Source organism: Rhinoderma darwinii, chromosome 8 (assembly GCF_050947455.1).
Source record: "Rhinoderma darwinii isolate aRhiDar2 chromosome 8, aRhiDar2.hap1, whole genome shotgun sequence".
Taxonomy (NCBI): domain Eukaryota; kingdom Metazoa; phylum Chordata; class Amphibia; order Anura; family Rhinodermatidae; genus Rhinoderma; species Rhinoderma darwinii.
The window spans coordinates 114,958,361-114,984,040 of NC_134694.1; the positions used below are offsets into that span (position 1 = coordinate 114,958,361).

Sequence of the window (25,680 nt, forward strand, 5' to 3'; positions counted from 1 at the left end):
GTACAGATGTTTTTAAAGTCGATGTATTCCTGTGATGTTCATGATGGAGAAAGCGAAGCAGCTAATCTGACCAGTCCATGGCTGTGGCTCACAGGTTAAAAACAGGTTAACATGTACCTCCAAAAATACAAGTGTGGGCACAATAATAATTTTTATAAATAACTTGTATAGCAAATTCTGACTCTATATTGCCCATGCTGCTCATAACTTTGTAGCAGGAGATGGAGCGTCCTACTCGGTCTCCTGGGCTCCCGTATCCAGCAATGTAGAATGCAACATTTTCCTACCGTACTGCATACGGGAGCCTAGAGGATAGAGCAGGACCCTCTGTCTCATAATGCACAATTGTCATCTGCCCGCAGCACGGACTGTGGCCCTTCCATGCCGCTATTTAGAGCCAAAATTTGTTATGCACGCTCCTGTACTATAATGGTTTCTCTATATTCTTGGAGGTAGCCTTCACTTCTAAATTTTAATATATACTTTTAACAAATAAGTAAACACACAAGACAGTACATAGAGAATAGAATTTATTAGCCTTGTACATACAACATTTGTACAACATGAGGAACCAAGCACAACAACATGGCGTCTAACTACAGAAACACAAATTGCATTTTATTGTGTTGTATTTTTATTTATCAGAAAAGCAAAACAAGTAAAAACTTTTTCAGCTTAGAATCATACAGGAAAAGAATTAAAGAGGCTCTGTCACCAGATTTTGCAACCCCTATCTGCTATTGCAGCAGATAGGCGCTGCAATGTAGATTACAGGAACGTTTTTATTTAAAAAAAACGAGCATTTTTGGCCAAGTTATGACCGTTTTTGTAGTTATGCAAATGAGGCTTGCAAAAGTCCAAGTGGGTGTGTTTAAAGTAAAAGTCCAAGTGGGTGTGTATTATGTGCGTACATCGGGGCGTTTTTAATACTTTTACTAGCTGGGCGCTCTGAAGAGAAGTAACATCCTCTTCTCTTCAGAACGCCCAGCTTCTGGCAGTGCAGATCTGTGACGTCACTCATAGGTCCTGCATCGTGACGGCCACATCGGCACCAGAGGCTACAGTTGATTCTGCAGCAGCATCAGCGTTTGCAGGTAAGTCGATCTTACCTGCAAACGCTGATGCTGCTGCAGAATCAACTGTAGCCTCTGGTGCCGATGTGGCCGTCACGATGCAGGACCTGTGAGTGACGTCACAGATCTGCACTGTCAGAAGCTGGGCGTTCTGAAGAGAAGAGGATGATACTTCTCTTCAGAGCGCCCAGCTAGTGAAAGTATTAAAAACGCCCCGATGTACGCACATAATACACGCCCACTTGGACTTTTACTTTTTAACACACCCACTTGGACTTTTGCAAGCCTCATTTGCATAACTACAAAAACGGTCATAACTTGGCCAAAAATGCTCGTTTTTTTTAAATAAAAACGTTCCTGTAATCTACATTGCAGCGCCGATCTGCTGCAATAGCAGATAGGGGTTGCAAAATCTGGTGACAGAGCCTCTTTAAGGCTCTGTTCACACCAGCGTAATGGCTTCTGTTTATAAGAGAGCCATGGCAGCTACCGTGTGCTAGAACTCGTTTTGAACCGATATCGGCAAATTACAAAGGACCCTTTTAACTTTAATGGGGTCCGTCAGTGTTCCAGTATTTTTGACGGCAAGAAAAACGCTGCAGACTGCGCTATTCTTGCCATCAGAATTACCAAAGTCTGATGGAACCTCTGAACACAAGTGTGAACTGAGCTTTAGAGCGGTTAGAGTGTTTTATTGTCATTTTTACTGCTGCATTATTTTACCAGAGCAGCCACATGCACAATATTAGCAAATGGGTAGTATTCACCATAAAACGCTGCAGTTTTGTGTGTCTGTGTATGTGGAAGGTATAAAAGTTGCTCCAGGTGCGTTGCTTTCTTGTTTCCACCTGACCTCAATGTGTAAAGCTCAAAAATATACAATGGACCGAGGTTCCAATAGAAATAGATTTAAAGAGAACCTGTCAGCTGCCCAAAAAACTGCAGCTGACATCTGTTAGATTGCAGGCGCCTCACAGATTCTGACGCTTTTTGTTTTTTTCTTCTAGCCCCCACCGTTGCTGAGATATCGGTGCCGTTAATTTTGGTGCCCGATTTGCAAATAAGGCCTTTGACTGTCAAGTGGGCGGGTAACAGCTGTCACTTGATAAGGGGTAACCGCCCACTTGAAAGTCAAAGGCCTTATTTGCATATCGGGCACCAAAATGAACGCACCGATACCTCAGGAACGATGGGGGCTAGAAAAAATAAATAAAAAAGCGGCAGAATCTGTGGGGCGCCACAATATAACTGAGGTGTCAACTGCAGTTTTTTGGGCAGGTGACGGGTCCTCTTTAAATAAATTTTGTATAAAATTTAAAAAAGAAATACTTGTAGCCCAGCAGCAGTACCCCCATAGATTGGTTGATATAACAAGGAAAACTGCCCTGTTACTGCCCATTTTATGTTCCATTTCCATGAATGGGGCCACCCCCCAGAACAAGAGGTACTCCCGCAGCAGCTCTCTGCCCCGGCTTGTTGACAAGTCCTGATTAATGCCCCTCCCCTCCTTATGTCAGAATGCTCTAAGAAGACATACATAAAGGAGTTGTTTAAGGAAAATTTGAAGACAAAGGTCCATGATCTGCATCAGCAAAATGTAGTTTTAAGTTACAATTGTAAAAGGAAATACAGACATAATAGCATAGTTATAAATCATCTCATCAAATGCAGCTAATGTTTCAGCAACGCAGCAAATATATTATCTTTATTGTGTATGTCCTCCGTCAATTTGGTCTGTTCATATGCTGAAGCTCAGTTTTTCTAGCTGGATTTTTATTTTAGCACTGTGAGAAAAGTAAACATCCAACACCGTTTATAGTGGCTGGAAAAGGAAAAAAAAATGATTTATTGATTGATTACTTACTAGGCAGCTACATACAGGCTTAGAACATAATGTTAGTGCTACATTTTGCAACAATGTATTCATAAACAAAATTCCAGGTCATCCAACAAAGTTGACAATGTAGCACTAGCTTTAGGTAACTGCTATTCTTACTGCCTACTAATAAAACAACTGGATTCCATCTAAATCATCTCTAGAAAATGTGGTGGCACATTTCAGGCTGAAGGAATAGAACAAGGTTGTCGCTCTTCACAGAATCTGCAACATTAAGGCCCTGTTCACACAGAGTATTTTGCATGCAGAAAAATCTGCCTCAAAATTTCTTCAGATTTTGACCTGCCGGCAGAACACTTGCAGCGTTTTTCGCCCGCAGCCATTGAGCGCCGCGGGCAAAGAACCCCGCAGAAAACGCTTTCTCTACCTCCCATTGATGTCAATGGGAGGTTATAGGCGGAAACGCCCAAAACAAGGACATGTTGCTTTTTCCCCGCAAGCGTTTTTTTGGCCGTTTCTTTGCCGCGGTTTTTGACACGTTTCCACGGCAAAAAACTCTGTATGAACATGGCCTAATAAACAAGGGAGGAGGAAACCAGACCAGAAGAGGCCCCCACTATTTCTCCCTCTGACAAAGGATGAGTAATCCGATTGCTATACAAGTACTAGGCACGCTTGACTGCAATTCGGGGGGCATATGATGGTATGAGCCAACACATGGAACAGGCCCCATGATACATTTTGCTACAATGCCCCTTCTTCTCTAGGCATGCCTCGCCTCTTGATGCTCAAATAAATGGCATCCTTGTAATACAAAGACAGCTCGGGGGACCTCCTATGGACAGGGGTTGTCTTCATGTGTTAACCCCTTTAAGTTCTGCAGAAAAATCCACATGTTTCAGCCACATCTGAATTTAGCCGTACACCTTTTTAGGCAATTTTTTGTTTCATTAATGGGGCTTTCCAATTGTGAGAAGTTATCACCTAACAACTGGATAAGTGATAACTATTAGACCAGTGAGGGTTCGATCATTAGTACCCCGACTGATCGTCAAAACAGGGGTTTCATGTCCCCCGTTCTCCTTAGCAGTAGGACCGCTTGTCCTCCTAGCAAATGGTCGAACACCCACAGATCGATCTAATAAGCATCACCTATCCAGTGGACAGGTGATCATTTCTCACACTTTAAATCTGTGTTTTAGGTGATTACAAATGTTTTTGGAATGGACTTTTATTTAAAAAAAAAGTTTTTTTTTTCAGTACAGCTTCTATGTATCCTCTATATGTAGAAGCTGTATCGTTCACTATCAGTCAAATCCATCAGTGAAGTGAACTTGCTGAGAGCGGCACCTGTGTGTCTTTAACACAGAATCACCATAATTACAATCACATCTAAGTTGATCAACTTAGATGTGATCGGAAATATGGTGATCCTGTGTGTTAGAGACACACAGGACACACTCTCAGCTAAGTGGTCAGTTCCACTGAACTGACGGGATTGGTTAAGAGCAAACTATACTGTGTTTATTTATAGATGATACATAGAAACTGAATTGTTAAAACATTTGTATTTTAAAAAATGTCAATTTAAGAAATGTTTATAATCACCTAAAACTTTGTTTATAAAAAAAATGCCTACAAAAAGTGTACGAAGCCTTTATGAAAATTATAAATCTACCTGTCAGAAATAACAATGTCTGCTACTATCCCTTTGTTTCATAATAGTCTATAATTTACCTGCAAAATCAGTGACCTCTTGCTTGATTCATGTTCTTCTTTCCTTTAAATATCAGTGCAATGCCAGCAACGATTCCAATTATTCCAACCGCAAGTCCTAGACCACATACAACATTCTCAGATGTCTCCGAAATATGCTTGGGAACTTCAGGAGCTAGGATAAATGAAGACATAACACAAGTAAGGGCTCATTCTAACATAGTTGTTTTGCAGTGTTTTTGGTTTTGACTTGTAAAAAAAACGCCATGAATTTCTTGCATGTTTCTGTGACTTTAAAAAAAAAAATATTTATACATTTTTAACAGCGTTTCTTTCTGCCATTTTTCATGTCCTACAGAGAAACCTATGGGAAAATGGTTGGAAAAAAACCCCGCCATACCTAGAGCATTATTATTTTGGAAGAAAACGTCAAGGTCCCAAAAAAAACACACCAAAAGTGAAAAAAACGAAAAAAACAAACAAACATTGTTTGCATGTGTATTATATTTCACTATTGAGTTTCAGGCAACATCTGGCCACAGCGGTTTTTGGCAGAAAAACCACCAGGAAATGCTTTATAAATAGCTGCGTTTTCGAAAAAACACTGTATGTGAGGCCACCCTTAGTGGTGGAATTTTTCGAATTTGCAGCAACATTCTCATATTTGATAGGTAATTCGGACGTTGCGGATATCACAGCGGACTTGCCGCAGATTTCAGACTGTGCATTGCAAAGGTTCAAATCTGCAGTGAAAATCTGCTGCTTCTCCGCAAACAGACTGTGCATGCTGCGCAGTGTAAATTCTGCACCGCAGCCTAAATTCCGCAGTTATTTTCGGCAACGTCTGAATAGTTACCTAAAAATGTTTAGAAACCAATGGAAACAACAGTCGCTGCGAATTTCCACAGCAATTCTGCCACGTCTGAACATGCCCTAATAGAGTAAAAATAGCACACACGCTGCACTGTCCTTTGTTTTCAGTTTTTTTCCCTGCAACAATCCTGCATCACAATCTTTTTAACAAGTTTTTGTGTGCGGAGGGCCTTAGTATATATATATAGATAGATAATTACTGTACAGAATATATAACAAATGTGTTTTTACTGTGACTTTATGACGTTGATTTTGTAAATAATTCAGACCTGATTATTCTAAGGGTATGTGCACACACACTAATTACGTCCGTAATTGACGGACGTATTTCGGCCGTAAGTACCGGACCGAACACAGTGCAGGGAGCCGGACTCCTAGCATCATAGTTATATACGATGCTAGGAGTCCCTGCCTCTCTGCAGGCCAACTGTCCCGTACTGTAATCATGTTTTCAGTACGGGACAGTAGTTCCACGGAGAGGCAGGGACTCCTAGCATCGTACATAAGTATGATGCTAGGAGCCCGGCTCCCTGCACTGTGTTTGGTCCGGTACTTGCGGCCGAAATACGTCCGTCAATTACGGACGTAATTAGTGTGTGTGCACATACCCTTATAATCTTTGCTACTTACTCCAGAACTTGTTGGTGGGGTTGATAGAGAGTCCAGCGTGCTCCACAGAACAGGTGTACACGTCGCCCTCTTTAGGAAGGGTAGCTAAGTATAAGAACATGCTGAAGGAACCGTCTTGAGCAGGATAGTAGTCCGTCTCTGACACACCGTCTGTCACCGGCTGGTTATTTATTAGCCAGCTCATCTTAATGACAGGGGGAAAGAACTGGGTGGCAAGGCAGACCAATGTGACAGGCTGACCCAGAACCAGCGGTTTCTCTGTGAATACATGTATATCATCTCGAGCGACTGTCAAGAAAAGATATTACATTATTATTAGATAAATCATATCCACAATGCTCTATAAAATATTTATTAGTTAAATTCACAGATAGCTATAAAGTTCAGCTACACATCATTGCTTCTAGGAGAATAGCTTTTTGATATTGCGGACCACAACAGACCCGTGGTTTTACGGACCGCAAAACCATTGCGATCTTGTGCATGAGGCCTTAGATTTGTAAAGTTGCTTCATTTTTTATTTAAGATGCGATTAAGCAACAAAAAGTGATTGTCCAAATGAGGAAACCCCTTTAAAATTTCTTCTGCTACAGATACAGTTACATGGACAATTGTTTTGCATAGGAATGATCATGTCTTACCACTTTTTGCTTTTGTGTAGTTTGACCTTTTCTCATAAATGTCAAGATTAAATTTCAAAACACCGATATTCTGCAGAGCTCCAGATGCCTCAAAGCCGGCCAACTCTCCGAACTGCGGCAGCCTCCACCGAGTTTCTTTTTGTTGCAAGTCAACATGGAATATCTCATCTTTATCAAACTGAAACATGAATTCCCCTGTCGGCTCCAGAGTCTGGTAGAAGACTGATTGAGTCAAAATATTTTCAACTGCAACACACAAATGAACCCATTAAGATTTGTTAGGAAGATAAATTCATCATTACATATAAAATCAGTACAACACAAACTTTTAATTCTCTGTATAGAAATTATACATTATACATAGCAATTGTGCAAAAGTACAAAAAAACGTGGCATAATATGCCTCGTTTACGCCTGAAAATAGGTTGTGTGAACCCAGCCTTAAGGGGTTATCTGAGATTATCAAAAATATTGAAAAATACCTGTATGTGTCTGAATGGTAAGCGGCTGAAGCTCAACAATAACTATTTTATACTCTTATTATGTTATCCAGCTCGGTGCAGTATTGCTGTTTTGATGCTGGCAAGTTATTGTGGGCGGGATCATTATGTAAAAGACTACAGTTACCATGATTCCTCTCTCTACTCACCAACGCAGGTGTGAACATAGACTTACTGAGCAAAATGCACCAAAATTCTAATGCAAATTACACTGGAAAAATGGGAGTATAAGGCATGTGCCAAATTTATTTTTTGTTCTAGCCTTGAAAGTTTGAAAAGGTGTCTAGAAAAGGGTGTGGCTATGGGTGGGTTCCCACGTGATGTAAATGCTGCGGAAATTCCGAAGCAGTTACAGTAGCAGCAAAGTGAATAAGATTAAGAGAATCTCACGCTGCGGAAAAAAAACCACAAAAGTTGTGCAGAAAGTGTTTTGCGGTGCGTTTTTCAATTCCGCAACAGGTCAATTTATGCTGCGTGTTCTGTGCGGAGATGCTGCGTGTTTGGCCCATAGACTTCAATGGGGAGCAGAAATTCCGCTAAATTTATGTTGTTGCGGTTTTTACAGTGGAAACGCAGTGGAAACGCCGTAAAAACCACTGGAAATCAGCAGGTGCACATATACTGTGCTATAACCAATGTTTAACACAAAGGGCTTATTCAGACGAACGTATAATACGTCCGTGCTATGCGCGTGATTTTCACACGCATCTCACGGACCTATGTTAGTCAATGGGGCCGTTCAAACAGTCCGTGATTTTCACGCATTGTGTGTCCGCTGCGTAAAACTCACGACATGTCCTATATTTGTGCGTTTTTCACGCATCACGCACTTATTGAAGTCAATGGGTGCATGAAAATCACGTGCAGCACACGGAAGCACTTCCGTGTGACGCGCGTGATTCGCGCGACAGCAGTAAAGTAAGCCCAGCGTAATGTAGGCGCAGCCGTAATGAAGGAAGCGCATGACTAGGTGTTTGGGAGTTCTAGGCTATTATGTTCTAGGTATTATGTTTTAGGCTATATTTATAGGGATTGGAGGGTTATGTGAAAGGGGCATGGGGCAAAATGTATCTATATGTGGTGGGTGGAGAATAAAGTATATAAGTCCATGCGGGGAAGAGGCAGCCCTCTTTCCCGCTGGACAACAGGAGAAAGTTTTGTCCTGTTATTATAGTAAAAGATAAATATACACATTAATATTTTCTACTTACCTGATGGAAGCGGCGATGGAGTCAACGATGGCCAGGATCCGGGATGCAGCGATGCAGCACGGCGTGGGATGGCTGGATGCGCTGATTGCCGGGGCTCTCCCTCCGGTTCCAGCGGCTGGAGAGGAGAGTGAGGGACGCAGCAGCGGGCGTTCCGGGCCTCAGGAGAGGCCTTCTTCTGCAGAGGCACCTCGGTCTGGTCGGCGCCGAGGGAGCCCCTCCAGGGACCCTCCTCCTCCTGCTGGTCTGGAGCTACACCCTGGCGACGGTCCGCGGAGGTCTGGGAGGAATCCCATCAGGCGGGCCAGATCGGAGGTGACAGGAGGGGGGGGCCGCAGCGGCCATCTTCCTCCCTCCTGTCTCAAACAACGACGCCGGAAGTGGAGGCGGGACCGGATGCGCGCGCAAGACCGGATGCGCGCACAAGGCCGGAAGTGCGTGCGGGACCGGATGCGCGCGCATCACAGGAAGTGACGGCTTTCTCCGGCGCCGATGCTCCAGGTGCCGGAGGAGCTCTGCACACGGATGTCCGGACTGCAAGACCGACACGAAGGAAGAGGCGAGCGGCCTCTGGATGGGGAGTGAGATCGCCTCCTGCAGGAGCAGGGAGGCGTGTGACAGCGACAGCGACCGGAAGGACCCGGGCAGCTTCGGTGAGTGACGCCGGGCCCCATCCGGACGAGGGGGGGCAGCGGTCTGCAAGACAAGCGGCGACAAGACGTTTTGTGTTTGACAGCCCTGCAGAAGGACTGGATCGGCAGGGCTGTCAGGCTGAAGTCGCGCCACCAGCGGGTGGCAGGATCGTGGCTGGATATGTCGCGCCACCAGCGGGTGGCAGGATCGTGGACGGGCCGCGTTCCGCTGGGCCTAGAGCTTCCTCAGCAAGAAGTGTGCGGAGTTACGGGGAGCATGGGGTGCAGGAGCACCACTCCCCAGGATCGTCACGACCGACGCCTGGATTATCTGGAGTGATGGACGCGTCCGCTGGGAGGTCACCTCAGGGACGTACGGGTGAGTTTACCACGGATGTGGTGCCGGGGATGTGTGGGGGGGATGTGGGGGGGATGTTGTCAATGTCACAGATGCAATTGTTGTTTAGAGGGATGCAGGAGTATTTTATGAGAAATGTGCCAGGCGTAGAGCAGTCGCCAGCGAGGGTATGGGGCGCTGCTAGTGAGGCGTCTGCTAGTGCGGCAGGGAGTGCAGTTGCTAACGAGGCGATTTCTGGTGCGGCTGCGGCAGGGATTGCGGGTGTTAGTGACGTGGCGCCGGTTGTGGGTGCCGTAGTGGCGGTGGAAAAAGCGGTTGACGCGGCGGCGAGTGCGGCTAAGAAAGTGGTGGAGGATGTGCGTTTGGCGGATGCAGCAAAAGGCGAGGTTTATGTGTGCTTTGAGGGCCCGCTGGGGGCGCATTTGAAGGTGGAAATTAGGGAAAAGATCTGGAAAGATGAATATGTGGAGATTTTTTCTTTGCTGCCATTAGAAAAGTATAATTTGGACCGGTGGAAACCGGACGAAAGTAAGAAGGAGGAGGAGGAGCGGCGGCGGTATCGTTTGATTCCTCGGACTTTTGCGAATTGGCTGCAGGCCTTCGCTATATTGGCTAGTGTGGTGGGTGAGAAGGCGCCGGAGAACTGTTCGGCGTTGTTTTGTTATATGGATTCGGTAGGGGAGGCGTATCGTGTATACGGCGGTAACGCTTGGTTGCGGTATGACGAACAGTTTCGTCAACGGAAGTCGGTGCGCCCGTCATTGCGATGGGACCACAAAGATATCAGTTTGTGGATGCGGCTGATGTCTGCGCCAAAACAGGGTCAGCAGCCCTTTCGGGATGCGGCCGGCGGTCAGGGGTCAGCAGCGGGTCGGTCAGGATCCTCAGGAAAGGGGTGTTGCTGGCAGTACAACGAGGGGCATTGCAAGTTCGGCCCAGACTGCAGATATAAGCACGAGTGCTCCGGTTGCGGAGGCGCCCATGGTTTGTCCAGATGCTTCAAGAAGCATAGGGGCAGGCAGGGAGATGCTGAGCAGAAGAGGGGCGACGCCGGTGAGGGTGGAAAGGATGCTCCCGTTTTTAAGGGGCTATCCAAATAAGAAAGTGGCGGAGTTGTTATGGTTAGGATTTTCAGAAGGTTTTCGGATTCCTTGTACGTCGGCTGGACGTGACGGGGTGGTCCGTAATTTGTCGTCTGCTTTGGCGCGGCCTGATCTGGTTACGGATAAGCTGCTGAAGGAGGTGGCGTTGGGCCACATGGCGGGTCCGTTTTCCTGCCCGCCTGTTCAGAATTTGCGTGTTTCCCCGTTAGGTTTGGTTCCAAAAAAGGAGGCGAATAAATTCCGCCTTATTCATAACTTGTCTTATCCGGAAGGCGAGTCGGTGAATGACGGCATTGATCCGGCACTGTGCGCGGTTAGTTACACTAACTTTGATGCGGCGGTTGTTTGGGTTCGGAAATACGGGAAGGGCTCTCTGTTAGCGAAAACGGACATTGAGGCCGCTTTTCGTTTATTGCCGGTGCATCCGGACAGTTTTTGTTTACTGGGATGTTATTGGCAGGAGGAATATTTTGTAGATTGTTGCCTCCCGATGGGCTGCTCCATTTCATGCGCTTATTTTGAGATGTTTAGCACGTTTTTGGAGTGGGTGGTCCGTCGGGAGGCGCAGGTGCAATCTGCCCTGCATTATCTGGATGATTTCCTGTTTATCGGGCCGCCGGGTACCTATGTGTGTGCAGGATTGCTACACACTATGGAGAGAGTGGCAATGGATTTTGGGGTACCTTTGGCGCCTGAAAAAACTGAGGGACCCACGACGGTCATTAAGTTTTTGGGAATCATGATTGATTCAGATAATATGGAGTGTCGCTTGCCTGATGATAAGTTGCTGGAGATGAGAGAGTTGGTGGCGAGTGCGCTGCGCAGGAAGAAGATACAATTGCGGGACTTGCAATCCTTGTTGGGGCATTTGAATTTTGCTTGTAGGATTATGCCCATGGGACGGGTGTTTTGCAGGCGGTTGGCAAGTGCTACCGCAGGGGTGCATTCCCCTCATCATTTCATTAGGTTGTCGGCGGAGTTGAAAGCTGACTTGTTGGTGTGGGGGGAGTTTTTGCAGACCTATAATGGGCGGTCGGTGCTCATGTATCAGCCGGTGTCTAGTGTGGACTTGGAGCTGTATACTGATGCATCAGGTGCTTGTGGATTTGGGGCTTATTTCCAGGGGCAGTGGTGTGCAGGAGTTTGGCCTGATACATGGCATGAATGTGGTTTTGTCCGTAACTTGGCTCTGCTGGAATTGTTCCCGATTGTGGTGGCTGCGGAGTTGTGGGGGGATTGTTTGCGGGACCGGAGAGTGCGTTTCGTATGTGACAATCTGGGTGTCGTTCAGGCTGTTAATGCGCAGACAGCTAATTCTCCGCCAGTCGTGCGACTATTGCGACATTTAGTTTTGAGAGGTCTGATGTTGAATGCGCATTTTGTGGCAGTGCATATTCCTGGGGTGCTGAATTCTGTGGCTGATTCCCTTTCTCGTCAACAGTGGGACAGGTTTCGTCTGCTGGCGCCGGGGGCGGAGTCTCATGGCCTGCCTTGTCCAGAGCATCTGTGGAAGGTGGTGTGACAATGGCGATGTCGCTCGTGGAAAGGTCTGTTAGTGCGGTAACGTGGCAGAGGTACAGTGCGGTATGGCAGGTATGGGAGGCGTTGTTGGATAATGCGCAGGCAGGTATTGCAGATAGGCAGGCGTGTTTGTTGTATTTTATAGGAAATGCGTACAGTGAGGGGTCGTCTGCAGCAACGGTCGCTCGCAGTTTGTCGGCCTTGGCTTTTTGGTTTAAGAAGAAAGGTGAGGAGGACGTGACTAAGTCCTTTCTGGTCAGGCAGGCAATGAAGGGTTTCAGGAGGGGTTCCGCAGTTAGGGATCTCAGGAAGCCGGTGTCATTTGAGCTGTTGGTAGCAATTTGTGATTTGTTGAGGGAGGTTTGTGTTTCAGCATTTGAAGTACGGCTATTTACACTGGCCTTTTCTTTGGCTTTCTTTGGGGCGTTCCGGATATCGGAGTTGGTGTCGGCCAGTAAGAGTGTGGCAGGGGGTTTATTGTACGCTGATGTGGATTTGGATGGCTCCTGCCTTTCTTGTTTGCTTCGTAGATCTAAGACAGATCAGGAAGGGAGAGGTTTTGTGGTGCGTTTGTATGAGTTACCAGGGTCGCGGGTGTGCCCGGTCCACTGTTTTCGGGAGTTTGTTGCGGTGAGGCCTGAGGGCTCGGCATCCTTGTTGGTTCATGCAGACGGGCTGTCTCTGTCAAAATTCCAGTTTTCACAGGTGTTCAAAAAATGTATCCTGTTGTCTGGCAGAGGTGGAGCAGGTTTTAGCTCTCATTCCTTTAGAATTGGCGCAGCTACGGAAGCAGCTCGGTGGGGTTTATCCCCGGCGATGGTTAAGAAGATCGGTAGGTGGGAGTCAGACCGATATAGGTTGTATGTGCGGCCTCACTTGCTTTGATGCGGTGGTGATAAGATGTGCTGGAGGTGGATATGGAGTAGTTACGTTGTTGTTTTGTGTTGTTTTAGGTGCAGGTCCCTGCTTGATTTGGATCATGGGGCACTCCTACGTGCACTGGGGAGGTGTGCGGGCAGATGTTCGTCCGGCCGGACGACAGTTGGGCATGGATCACGCAGAGGTGCAGGTCAGATGGTTGGGCCTGCGGGGCATGCTGTGGTGTAGGCTGTTACCAGAGGTACAATTTTATGCGGGTTTGGACAGGGCGCCAGATATCTTAGTGGTGCACCTTGGCGGCAATGATTTGGGCATTCGGTCGTCCAGGGATTTAGTGAGGGATGTGAAGATTGACCTTTTGCGGTTGTGGTCGGCGTTCCCAGGAGTGGTTATTGTATGGTCTGATATTGTGGCTCGCAAGGTGTGGCGGCAGGCACGTTCCGTACATAGCTTAAACAAAGCGCGAGCAAAGGTCAACAAGGTAGTTGGCAGATTTGTGGCACGCAATGGCGGTGTTGTGGTGCGGCATAAGGAGTTGGAGGGTAGAGAGGTAGGTTTCCTCAGGGCGGATGGTGTTCATCTAAACGAGGTGGGTCTGGATATGTGGACCCTGGACATTAAGGAGGGCATGGAGAAAGCCCTGCAGTTGTGGAGGGACAATCATGTGTAAGGGGTCACACATGATTGTCGTGGCGGTAGGAGGAGGGGTCTTTGGAGGCACGGAATGGTAAGAAGGAGAAGCAACAATGGAGATTGTTGCAAGAGAACTCGGGGCGTTTAACCCGGGATAGTATTGGAGGGGCTGGGGAGTGGTTACCCAGCTCATATATATTCCTGATGGGCAGGGTCCCCAGGAAGGGAGAGAGAGGTCTTGGACATGGTTGGTGCCCTCGGGTCAGGTGCAGAACGGCTGTAGGGTAAGGGGTCCAGACCTAATAAGGAAACGATGGAGTTTAATGATTGAAGTGCCTTCAAGGATCCTTTATCTGGAGTTGGGAAATAGAGCAGGATGTTATCATGGAGTTATGATGTGTTTATGGTTATGCTCTTTTTCAGAAAAAAGGTGTGTTTAATAAATGGCTGCTGTGGCCTTTACACCAAAATTCATGTGTGGTCTCTTATTGGGGTTTGGGGTGTAAGGTCGTAGATAGCGGAAGCATCAAACATACCTTAAGTCAAGTAAGCCCAGCGTAATGTAGGCGCAGCCGTAATGAAGGAAGCGCATGACTAGGTGTTTGGGAGTTCTAGGCTATTATGTTCTAGGTATTATGTTTTAGGCTATATTTATAGGGATTGGAGGGTTATGTGAAAGGGGCATGGGGCAAAATGTATCTATATGTGGTGGGTGGAGAATAAAGTATATAAGTCCATGCGGGGAAGAGGCAGCCCTCTTTCCCGCTGGACAACAGGAGAAAGTTTTGTCCCGCCCGCCCTCCCAGTATTTTCTCCTGTTTATGGGAATTTGTCGGTTGGGGTTTTGTTTTGTCACAGTAGCGATGGCGGTAGGAGGAGGGGTCTTTGGAGGCACGGAATGGTAAGAAGGAGAAGCAACAATGGAGATTGTTGCAAGAGAACTCGGGGCGTTTAACCCGGGATAGTATTGGAGGGGCTGGGGAGTGGTTACCCAGCTCATATATATTCCTGATGGGCAGGGTCCCCAGGAAGGGAGAGAGAGGTCTTGGACATGGTTGGTGCCCTCGGGTCAGGTGCAGAACGGCTGTAGGGTAAGGGGTCCAGACCTAATAAGGAAACGATGGAGTTTAATGATTGAAGTGCCTTCAAGGATCCTTTATCTGGAGTTGGGAAATAGAGCAGGATGTTATCATGGAGTTATGATGTGTTTATGGTTATGCTCTTTTTCAGAAAAAAGGTGTGTTTAATAAATGGCTGCTGTGGCCTTTACACCAAAATTCATGTGTGGTCTCTTATTGGGGTTTGGGGTGTAAGGTCGTAGATAGCGGAAGCATCAAACATACCTTAAGTCAAGCTATGAATGAAAACAGAAAAGCACCACGTGTCATAATGAGTGTCATAGTGATGGCGGTTGCGCGAAAATCACGCAGCCACGCATCATATGTTGATGACACACGGAGCTTTTATGGAGCTTTTGCACGTGCAAAACACCGCGTTTTTTGCAAGCACAAAACGCAGACGCTCGTGTGAATCTGGCATAAATCCGCAGGTAAAACCGCTGCGGGAAAAAAAAAACAGCGTTTCCGTAGCAATGAGTAGGAAAAATGCACTATTTAGTGTGGATTTCTGTGACAGATTTAGCCCGGGTTCCCACGGGACGGGTACGTAGCGTAAAAACCACGCAGTGTATTCGACCTGGAACCCGCAGTACATTCCGTCCGAAAACCGCATTGTGACTTCTCGGATGGAATTTCCGCTGAGGAAAGCAGAGGTTAAAACCGCTCCTACTTACGTATGTCATTGTTATGGCGTTGCGTCCCTCCATAGCAGTCTGGCCTCCCTGGATGACGCTGCAGCCCATGTGACCGCTGCAGCCTGTGGTTGGCTGCAGCGGTAACATGGGATGCAACGTCATCCTAGGAGGCCGGACTGAAGGAAGGGGAGGGCGTTTTGGGTAAGTATGATTTTTATTTTATTTTCCATAGTTGCGATTTTTGCGGCGTAATACGGCGAATACGCCTTGCTCACCCCCATGGTATTTGATGGGGAAAACCCACAACGGAAAATCAACAAAAACGCAGTATAAATTAAATTAAATTCTGTACCGCAAGTCAATTTCTTAACGTTTACGCTGCTTTTCTTTCTCCGCAGCGTGGGCATGAGATTTTGCTGCTACTCTAAATGATGCGGTATTTCCATTGCGGAAATTCCACAGCCTTTACGCTACATGGGAACCCGGCCTTACCAGTGTTTTTCTAGATATTCTGCTGCAGATTTTCTGTTGCAGAAAATCTGCAGCCTATCCTGTGTGTGGGAACATACCCTAATCGCTTGTCCACACGTAGCAGTATTCCTGCGTTTTTTCTGTTCGGAATTGCAGTTGGAAAAAAAAGATTTAACAAATCTCATCCACACGCTGCGTAAAAATTACGACCAGAAATTGACCTGCAGTGCGTAATTTTTGGACCGCAGGTTGTGAATTCCTGCTGCGGAAAGTGGACAGAATTGCTGCGTTTTTCAGGAGGAGATGTCACCATCTCCCAACACTGAGAAAAACGCAGCAAAATATGCACCATTTTCTGCAGTAAAAACCACAGGAAATGGTTCCTTTTTTCCGCACTGGAATGTCTGCTAGTTTCAACTGAATTGATGCAGAAAATCCGATACGTGTCGACAAGCCCAAAGAGTCGTAAAATGCACAAAATTTCTTAACGAAAACAAAAAAAAAATTGAGAACCCATTGAGAAGATCTCAAAGGGACCACTTTACATTGAATCATACACCTTCTGGGGACACAAGGGTGGACTGAGACTGGCCTCGGACCCCGGGCAATAATGGTCAAAAGCCCCTTGCCAGTCACCAGTTATGATATACTTGACAATGCCGTTGGGCAACTTTTATCTCATTCTTGTAATGATAGGGGTAAGGAAACAGACAAGTGAGCCCTAATCTACCCGCCACTCAGTCCCTGCCTACTTGCAACGACCCGCCCTAGGCGACGGGGTACAACTGGGCGACGGTCCCTACGCTCAATAAGTGCACGACAGACAAACAGACAAGGGTACACAGAAGCAAGGGAAAAGGGGCAGTTGCCCACGGAAACACTGTGAGCAACAAGAGTGGTCAACGAGCAGAGTCAAACCAGGAGTGTACGAGGTACTAAATGCAGAGCAGGAGAGTAGTCAGTAAGCCAGGGTCAATATGAAGCAGGGTCAAATAGTTCAAGAAGCTGCAGCAGGGCCAGGAAACCAAACGAGAAGAATCACAAGCAAGGAGGAACAGGAAAGGCAGGTATAAATAGACAGAGGGCGGGAGCTAGCTCCGTCTGGCCAGGCTGTGATAGGCTCCCCCACTCCTAAGCCTGCCATCCTGAGTGGTGGAAGATGGAGTCAGTCTCACAGACATAGAAGCAGGTGCAGACTGATTACCTATGGGCGTAGATACAGAAGCTGTGCCTGGCAGATCCTTAACAATTCTTTTGTTTTATTGAAGACCTCATCAAACAGGGGCTGTGGGCCCCTTCTAGCTATTTGGGCACTGCCCTATCACCCAGATGGTGAATCCAACCCTGCAGGGACATTATATATATATATATTGTGAGACAGTGACAGGTAAAGTCATTGAGGGAAGGTACATTTCCCCTAGAATCCTGTCATATGTATCCTAGGCTCCAGGGAATGAGTAGTTTTTGCAATAGAAAGCTCTAGCTTTCCAATCTCGGCTTAAGGAAAAGCCGGAAAAAGGGCCTGGAGTTGGATTGGAGAAGAGCAGGGCGGGTTCCCCAATCCCTAGAACATCTCTGTTTGTAGGACAAGGCTGCTGCTCAATTAGCTGCACCTGTAGCCTGTGTATAAAAAGGTGCAGACACAGTGTGTGTGAGTCTCACCCCTGACTCAGACTGGAGACTACTAAGGCTGGAGTAGCCTGTATTCTATGTGAGTAAAGACCTGTGTTACTTTGTGTCCAGTGCCTGGTAGGAAGGCACTCGGTATAGTTAGATAATATCTTGTTTAGTTAGTGCTCAGACGAGCAGGATTTATTTTGTATTTTGCCTTGTTGTACAAGAGGCTGTTTCTTTGACAAGAATAAAAACACAGGAAAAGCCCTGTTATGACTTTTAATGCACGTTGTCCCTGTCTCTGGCTACAAAGAAACCGCTGTACCAACCTCTCCTGATGCTAAACCCTCACAATATATATATATATATATATATATATATATATATATATATATATATATATATATATATATATATATATATATACATACAGTGAAGGAAATAAGTATTTGATCCCTTGCTGATTTTGTAAGTTTGCCCACTGTCAAAGTTATGAACAGTCTAGAATTTTTAGGCTAGGTTAATTTTACCAGTGAGAGATAGATTATATATTTAAAAAAAAAAGAAAATCACATAGTTAAAATTATATATATTTATTTGCATTGTGCACAGAGAAATAAGTATTTGATCCCCTACCAACCATTAAGAGTTCAGCCTCCTCCAGACCAGTTACACGCTCCAAATCAACTTGGTGTCTGCATTAAAGACAGCTGTCTTAAATGGTCACCAGTATAAAAGACTCCTGTCCACAGACTCAATTAATCAGTCTGACTCTAACCTCTACAACATGGGCAAGACCAAAGAGCTTTCTAAGGATGTCAGGGACAAGATCATAGACCTGCACAAGGCTGGAATGGGCTACAAAACCATAAGTAAGACGCTGGGTGAGAAGGAGACAACTGTTGGTGCAATAGTAAGAAAATGGAAGACATACAAAATGACTGTCAATCGACATCGATCTGGGGCTCCATGCAAAATCTCACCTCGTGGGGTATCCTTGATCCTGAGGAAGGTGAGAGCTCAGCCGAAAACTACACGGGGGAAACTTGTTAATGATCTCAAGGCAGCTGGGACCACAGTCACCAAGAAAACCATTGGTAACACATTACACCGTAATGGATTAAAATCCTGCAGTGCCCGCAAGATCCCCCTGCTCAAGAAGGCACATGTACAGGCCCATCTGAAGTTTGCAAATGAACATCTGGATGATTCTGAGAGTGATTGGGAGAAGGTGCTGTGGTCAGATGAGACTAAGGGTATGTTCACACGTAGTCAACCAAAACGTCTGAAAATCCGGAGCTGTTTTCAAGGGAAAACAGACCCTGCTTTTCAGACGTTTTTTTACCAACTCGCATTTTTACCAACTCATTTTTTTACCAACTCGTTTTTGGAGCTGTTTTCATTGGAGTCTATGAGAAAACAGCTCCAAAAACGTCTGAAAGAAGTGTCCTGCACTTCTTTTGACGAGGCTGTATTTTTACGAGTCGTCGTTTGACAGCTGTCAAACGACGACGCGTAAATAACAGGTCGTCTGCACAGTACGTCGGCAAACCCATTCAAATGAATGGGCAGATGTTTGCCGACGTATTGGAGCCGTATTTTCAGACGTAAAACGAGGCATAATACGCCTCGTATACGTCTGAAATTTGGCCGTGTGAACATACCCTAAAATTGAGCTCTTTGGCATTAACTCAACTCGCCGTGTTTGGAGGAAGAGAAATGCTGCCTATGACCCAAAGAACACCATCCCCACTGTCAAGCATGGAGGTGGAAACATTATGTTTTGAGGGTGTTTCTCTGCTAAGGGCACAGGACTACTTTACCGCATCAATGGAAGAATGAATGGAGCCATGTACCGTCAAATCCTGAGTGACAACCTCCTTCCCTCCACCAGGACATTAAAAATGGCTCGTGGCTGGGTCTTCCAGCACGACAATGACCCGAAACATGCAGCCAAGGCAACAAAGGAGTGGCTCAAAAAGAAGCACATTAAGGTCATGGAGTGGCCTAGCCAGTCTCCAGACCTTAATCCCATCGAAAACTTATGGAGGGAGCTGAAGATCCGAGTTGCCAAGCGACAGCCTCGAAATCTTAATGATTTACAGATGATCTGCAAAGAGGAGTGGGCCAAAATTCCATCTAACATGTGTGCAAACCTCATCATCAACTACAAAAAAGTCTGACTGCTGTGCTTGCCAACAAGGGTTTTGCCACCAAGTATTAAGTCTTGTTTGCCAAAGGGATCAAATACTTATTTCTCTGTGCACAATGCAAATAAATATATATAATTTTGACAATGTGATTTTCTGTTTTTTTTTTTTATATAATCTATCTCTCACTGGTAAAATTAACCTAGCCTAAAAATTCTAGACTGTTCATGTCTTTGACAGTGGGCAAATTTACAAAATCAGCAGGGGATCAAATACTTATTTCCATCACTGTATATACACTACGGTTCAAAAGTTTAGGGTCACTTAGAAATTTACTTATTTTTGAAAGAAAAGCACCGTTTTTTTCAATGAAGATAACATTAAATTAATCAGAAATACACTCTATACATTGTTAATGTGCTAAATGACTGTTCTAGCTGCAAACATCTGGTTTTTAATGCAATATCTACATAGGTGTATAGAGGCCCATTTCCAGCAACCATCACTCCAGTGTTCTAATGGTACATTGTGTTTGCTAACTGTGTTAGAAGGCTAATGGATGATTAGAAAACACTTGAAAACCCTTGTGCAATTATGTTAGCACCGCTGTAAAGTTTTGCTGTTTAGAGGAGCTATAAAACTGACCTTCCTTTAAGCTAGTTGAGAATCTGGAGAATTACATTTGTGGGTTCGATTAAACTCTCAAAATGGCTAGAAAAAGAGAGCTTTCATGTGAAGCTCGACAGTCTATTCTTGTTCTTAGAAATGAAGGCTATTCCATGCGAGAAATTACCAAGAAACTGAAGATTTCCTACAACAGTGTGTACTACTCCCTTCAGAGGACCGCACAAACAGGCTCTAACCAGAGCAGAAAGAGAAATGGGAGGCCCCGCTGCACAACTGAGCAACAAGACAAGTACATTAGAGTCTCTAGTTTGAGAAATAGACGCCTCACAGGTCCTCAACTGGCAGCTTCATTAAATAGTACCCGCAAAACGCCAGTGTCAACGTCTACAGTGAAGAGGCGACTCCGGGATGCTGGCCTTCAGGGCAGAGTGGCAAATAAAAAGCCATATCTGAGACTGGCTAATAAAAGGAAAAGATTAATATGGGCAAAAGCACACAGACATTGGACAGAGGAAGTGTAAAGGATCTGCCAGGCATAGCTTCGGGGTTAACGCCCATAGATAATCAGTCTGCACCTGCTTCTATGTCTGTGAGACTGACTCCATCTTCCACCACTCAGGGTGGCAGGCTTAGGAGTGGGAGAACCTATCACAGCCTGGCCAGACGGAGCTAGCTCCCGCCCTCTGTCTATTTATACCTGCCTTTCCTGTTCCTCCTTTGCTTGTGATTCTTCTTGTTTGGTTTCCTGGCCCTGCTGCAGCTTCTTGTACCATTGTGCTTGCTTCATATTGACCCCGGCTTGCTGACTACTCTCCTGCTCTGCGTTTGGTACCTCGTACACTCCTGGTTTGACTCGGCTTGTTTACTACTCTTCTGCTCTGCGTTTGGCACCTCGTACTCTCCTGGTTTGACTCGGCTTGTTCACTTCTCTTGTTGCTCACGGTGTTGCCGTGGGCAACTGCCCCTTTCTCCCCCTAGCTCTGTGTACCCTTGTCTGTTTGTCTGTCGTGCACTTATTGAACGTATGGACCGTCGCCCAGTTGTACCCCGTCGCCTAGGGCGGGTCGTTGCAAGTAGGCAGGGACTGAGTGGTGGGTAGATTAGGGTTCACCTGTCTGTCTCCCCACCCCCGTCATTACAGGAAGATTGGAAAAAAGTGTTATGGACAGACGAATCGAAGTTTGAGGTGTTTGGATCACACACAAGAACATTTGTGAGACGCAGAACAACTGAAAAGATGCTGGAAGAGTGCCTGACGCCATCTGTCAAGCATGGTGGAGGTAATGTGATGGTCTGGGGTTGCTTTGGTGCTGGTAAAGTGGGAGATTTGACCAAGGTAAAAGGGATTTTGAATAAGGAAGGCTATCACTCCATTTTGCAACGCCATGCCATACCCTGTGGACAGCGCTTGATTGGAGCCAATTTCATCCTACAACAGGACAATGACCCAAAGCACACCTCCAAATGATGCAAGAACTATTTAGGGAAGAAGCCGGCAGCTGGTATTCTATCTGTAATGGAGTGGCCAGCGCAGTCACCAGATCTCAACCCCATAGAGCTGTTGTGGGAGCAGCTTGACCGTATGGTACGCAAGAAGTGCCCATCAAGCCAATCCAACTTGTGGGAGGGGCTACTGGAAGCATGGGGTGAAATTTCTCCCGATTACCTCAGCAAATTAACAGCTAGAATGCCAAAGGTCTGCAATGCTGGAATTGCTGCAAATGGAGCATTCCAAGACGAAAGCAAAGTATGAAGGAGAAAATTATTATTTCAAATAAAAATCATTATTTCTAACCTTGTCAATGTCTTGACTATATTTTCTAGTCATTTTGCAACTCATTTGATAAATATAAGGCCTGATTTACATGAGCGTGTGCGTTTTGCGTGCGCAAAAAACGCTGCGTTTTGCGTGCGCAAAAGGCACTTGACAGCTCCGTGTGTCATCCGTGTATGATGCGCGGCTGCGTGATTTTCGCGCAGCCGCCATCATAGAGATGAGGCTAGTCGACGCCCGTCACTGTCCAAGGTGCTGAAAGAGCTAACTGATCGGCAGTAACTCTTTGAGCACCCTCGACAGTGAGTTCCGATCACAATATACACCAACCTGTGAATCAAAAAAAGACGTTCATACTTACCATGAACTTCCTGCTTCCTCCAGTCCGGTCTCCCGGCCGTTGCCTTGGTGACGCGTCCCTCTCTTGTCATCCGGCCCCACCTCCCAGGATGACGCGGCAGTCCATGAGACCGCTGCAGCCTGTGTTTGGCTGCAGCCTGTGCTTGGCCTGTGATTGGCTGCAGCTGTCACTTGGACTGAATTGTCATCCCGGGAGGTCGGACTGGAGGAAGAAGCCGGGAGTTATCGGTAAGTCAGTACCTCTTGTTTTTTTTACACGTATATGTATATTGTGATCGGAAGTCACTGTCCATGGTACTGAACCAGTTTAACTCTTTCAGCACCGTGGATAGTGACTGTCCCCTGCCGTCGCGTACCCGAACATTTTTTGCCGGGTTCGGTCAAAACGAGTTCGGCCGAACCCGGTGAAGTTCGGTGCGCTCATCTCTAATTTGACACTCCGTTTGGATGTTTGTAAACAGAAAAGCACGTGGTGCTTTTATGTTTACATTCATCCTTTTGACAGCTCTTGCACGAATCACGCAGTTCGCACGGAAGTGCTTCCGTGCGGCATGCGTGGTTTTCACGCACCCATTGACTTCAATGGGTGCGTGATGCGCGAAAAACGCACGATTATAGAACATGTCGTGAGTTTTACGCAACACACTCGCGCTGCGCAAAATTCACGCATCGTCTACACTGCCCCATAGACTAATATAGGTGCGTACGACACGCGTGAAAAGCACGCGCGTCGCACGCGCGTATATTACGCTCGTGTAAATGAGGCCTAAGTGTGAGTTTTCATGGAAAACACAAAATTGTCTGGGTGACCCCAAACTTTTGAACGGTAGTGTGTGTGTGTGTGTGTATATATATATATATATATATATATATATATATATATATACATATACAAGAAACAAGAGCAAATAAACACAGCACTCCACGGATGCAGAAAATCAGGCCATGTGCTCGTCCCCAGGGGATGAATCAATTCCCCTTCTTTTTAGATAGAAAACAGCATAGGCTGTAGTAACGGCACCAGGACTTCGAGGCAGATGAGAAACAGGGTGGATTTATTCACCTCAAACACAGCAACGTTTCGGTTCAACAGGAACCTTTCTCAAGCCCCAATGTTCAATGTTCACTTGAGGTGTCGTCAATGTGTATTTCTGTGGTGCGGCTTCAAAACGTCTATGTGTGAAAACATCCTTAAATTTGGTCACATCATCAAGCTGTAAATTATGATGACGTGATATACAAAATGGTACATACATGGTATGATAAATAAAAACACTTCACAACTCTACCACCAAGAAAGCTCACTACAGAAAACATACGTTGAAGAGACATAAAGACCTTGTGGAATAGCATAGCCGGTATTATTTCCAGGAGATTTAGGGGCAAATTTTTTTCGATTTGAGTTCCATACCCAGAAGCCTGCTGGAGTAAGATGCTCTAAATTTATTAAGGCGCACACCTCTAGGCTGTCCGTGCACTACAAACTGAACTTCGATTTGCGCTATAATTTCCGCCAATTTCTTGCGTAAGTCACAAATTTTTGTGCATAACAGACACCAGAAACCTCCCCCATAATGTTTTCCTTTCCTATTTCTGTAATATAATATTAAAACAAACACATTCAAATTAAGGCTATGTTCACACGCTTTACAAAAAACGGCTGAAAAGCCTTTAAAACCGATCCGTATTTTCAGCCGTTTTTTTAAACAACTTGCGTTTTTTACGGCCGTTTTTGCTGCTGGTTTTCTATTGAGTCAATGAAAAACGGGTTAAAAAATTGCTCAAGAAGTGACATGCACTTCTTTTTACGAAGCGTTTTTTTACGCGGCAGTTTTTAAAAAATGGCTGCGTAAACCCCCCTCCCCGTGGGAACAGAACGCCGTTTTTCCCATTGAAATCAATGGGCAGCTGTTTGGAGGCGTTCAGCCCCCGCATTTTTAGCCGTTTTTCGGGGGGTTTACAGCCCGAAAAATGGCTGAATATAGCCCGTGTGAACATACCCCAAGGGTCATCTCCATTGCGGTAACTCGTCTTCTTCTCTCCGATAACTCCTCTCCTTCTAGAGAACATCTACAGCTGTAACTTTCCTGCCTATTAGCAGATCATTCTCTACATTTCCACTTACCTTTTACTGCTTGACTGGTGTTCACATAAAACATACAAGCCAAGGAGAAGAGGCCCAGGTGAAGGTGTTTTCTCTGAGACATTGTAACACCGGACAGAACTCATCCACAAATGTTTCATAAACTTCTGTTCTTTACATACAGACAGTGCCGACAATTCAGCATGAAATCTAATCCTGCATTTTCCCACCAATAGGAAGGTTTGTAGTGCGTGACGTAACAGTTACCGGGTAGACTGCTTCTGCTCAGCGATGTCTTAGGCACAAGAGATACCGGGCAAGATTTTTTATAGAAAACATAGTCAACAAAGAAGGGGTAAGGCCTTGTTCACACAGTACAAATTTGCTGCAGATTTTTCAATCTAAAACCAGAATTGGATCCAGGAGAGCAGACTTGTAACCCCGTCCTGTCACAGACATTTTTGGGATTTTCGTTTTTATTTTTTTTGTCCCACCTTCCAAAAGCCTTTACTTTTTTTTATTTTTCCGTCGATAAAGCCATATGAATGCTTGTTTTTTTGCGGGACGAGTTGAAGTTTTTCATGCACCATTTATTGTACCATATAATGTAAACTGTAAAAAAAATATTTGTGGGGTTGAATACGAAAAAAATAGCGATTCCTTAATCTTTTGAGGGGTTTCTTTTTTACAGCTTTCACCGTACGGTGTCATTTTTACAGGCTCCTGTTAAGAGGCAGGACTTATAAGGAGATGAAGAAAGGCAGTCCTGGGGGCCTTTATTAGGCCCCTGGGCTGCCATGACAACCAACGGCACCCCGCGATCTCATCGCGGGGGCGCTCCCTCTTTCTAACATCTTAGATGCTGCAATCGTGCTTGACTGCAGCATCTAAGGGGTCAAATGACCTGGAACAGCGCGATTGCTGTTCCTGACTGTTAGGGGGATTTACACGAACGTGTAATACGTCCGTGCCACCCGCGTGTTTTTCACACGTGTCGCACGGACCTATGCAAGTCTATGGGGCAGTACAGACTGTCCATGATTTTTGCGCAGCGCGAGTCCACTGCGTAAAACTTACAACAGGTCCTATATTTCTGCGTTTTTCGTGCATCAGGTACCCATTGAAGTAAATGGGTGCGTGAAAATCACACGCGCCGCACGGAAGCACTTCCATGGGACATGCGCTATTCGCGCAACAGCTGTAAAAGAATGAATGTAAACAAAAGCTCCACGTGCTTTTCTGTT

General features: G+C 45.8%; 1 protein-coding gene across 1 annotated transcript; it reads right to left on the reverse strand.

Annotated features, from left to right (window-relative positions):
* Positions 1–2,112: 2,112 nt before the first annotated feature.
* On the reverse strand, positions 2,113–24,631 carry LOC142659929 (HLA class II histocompatibility antigen, DR alpha chain-like). Its single transcript, XM_075836507.1, has 5 exons — positions 24,479–24,631; positions 6,771–7,016; positions 6,130–6,417; positions 4,648–4,801; positions 2,113–2,895 (listed from the first exon to the last, which is right to left on the reverse strand). The coding sequence occupies exons 1-4, from the start codon at positions 24,558–24,560 to the stop codon at positions 4,656–4,658; spliced, it is 762 nt and encodes a 253-aa protein (XP_075692622.1). The 5' UTR covers positions 24,561–24,631; the 3' UTR covers positions 2,113–2,895; positions 4,648–4,655.
* Between the last annotated feature and the right edge of the window lie 1,049 nt (positions 24,632–25,680).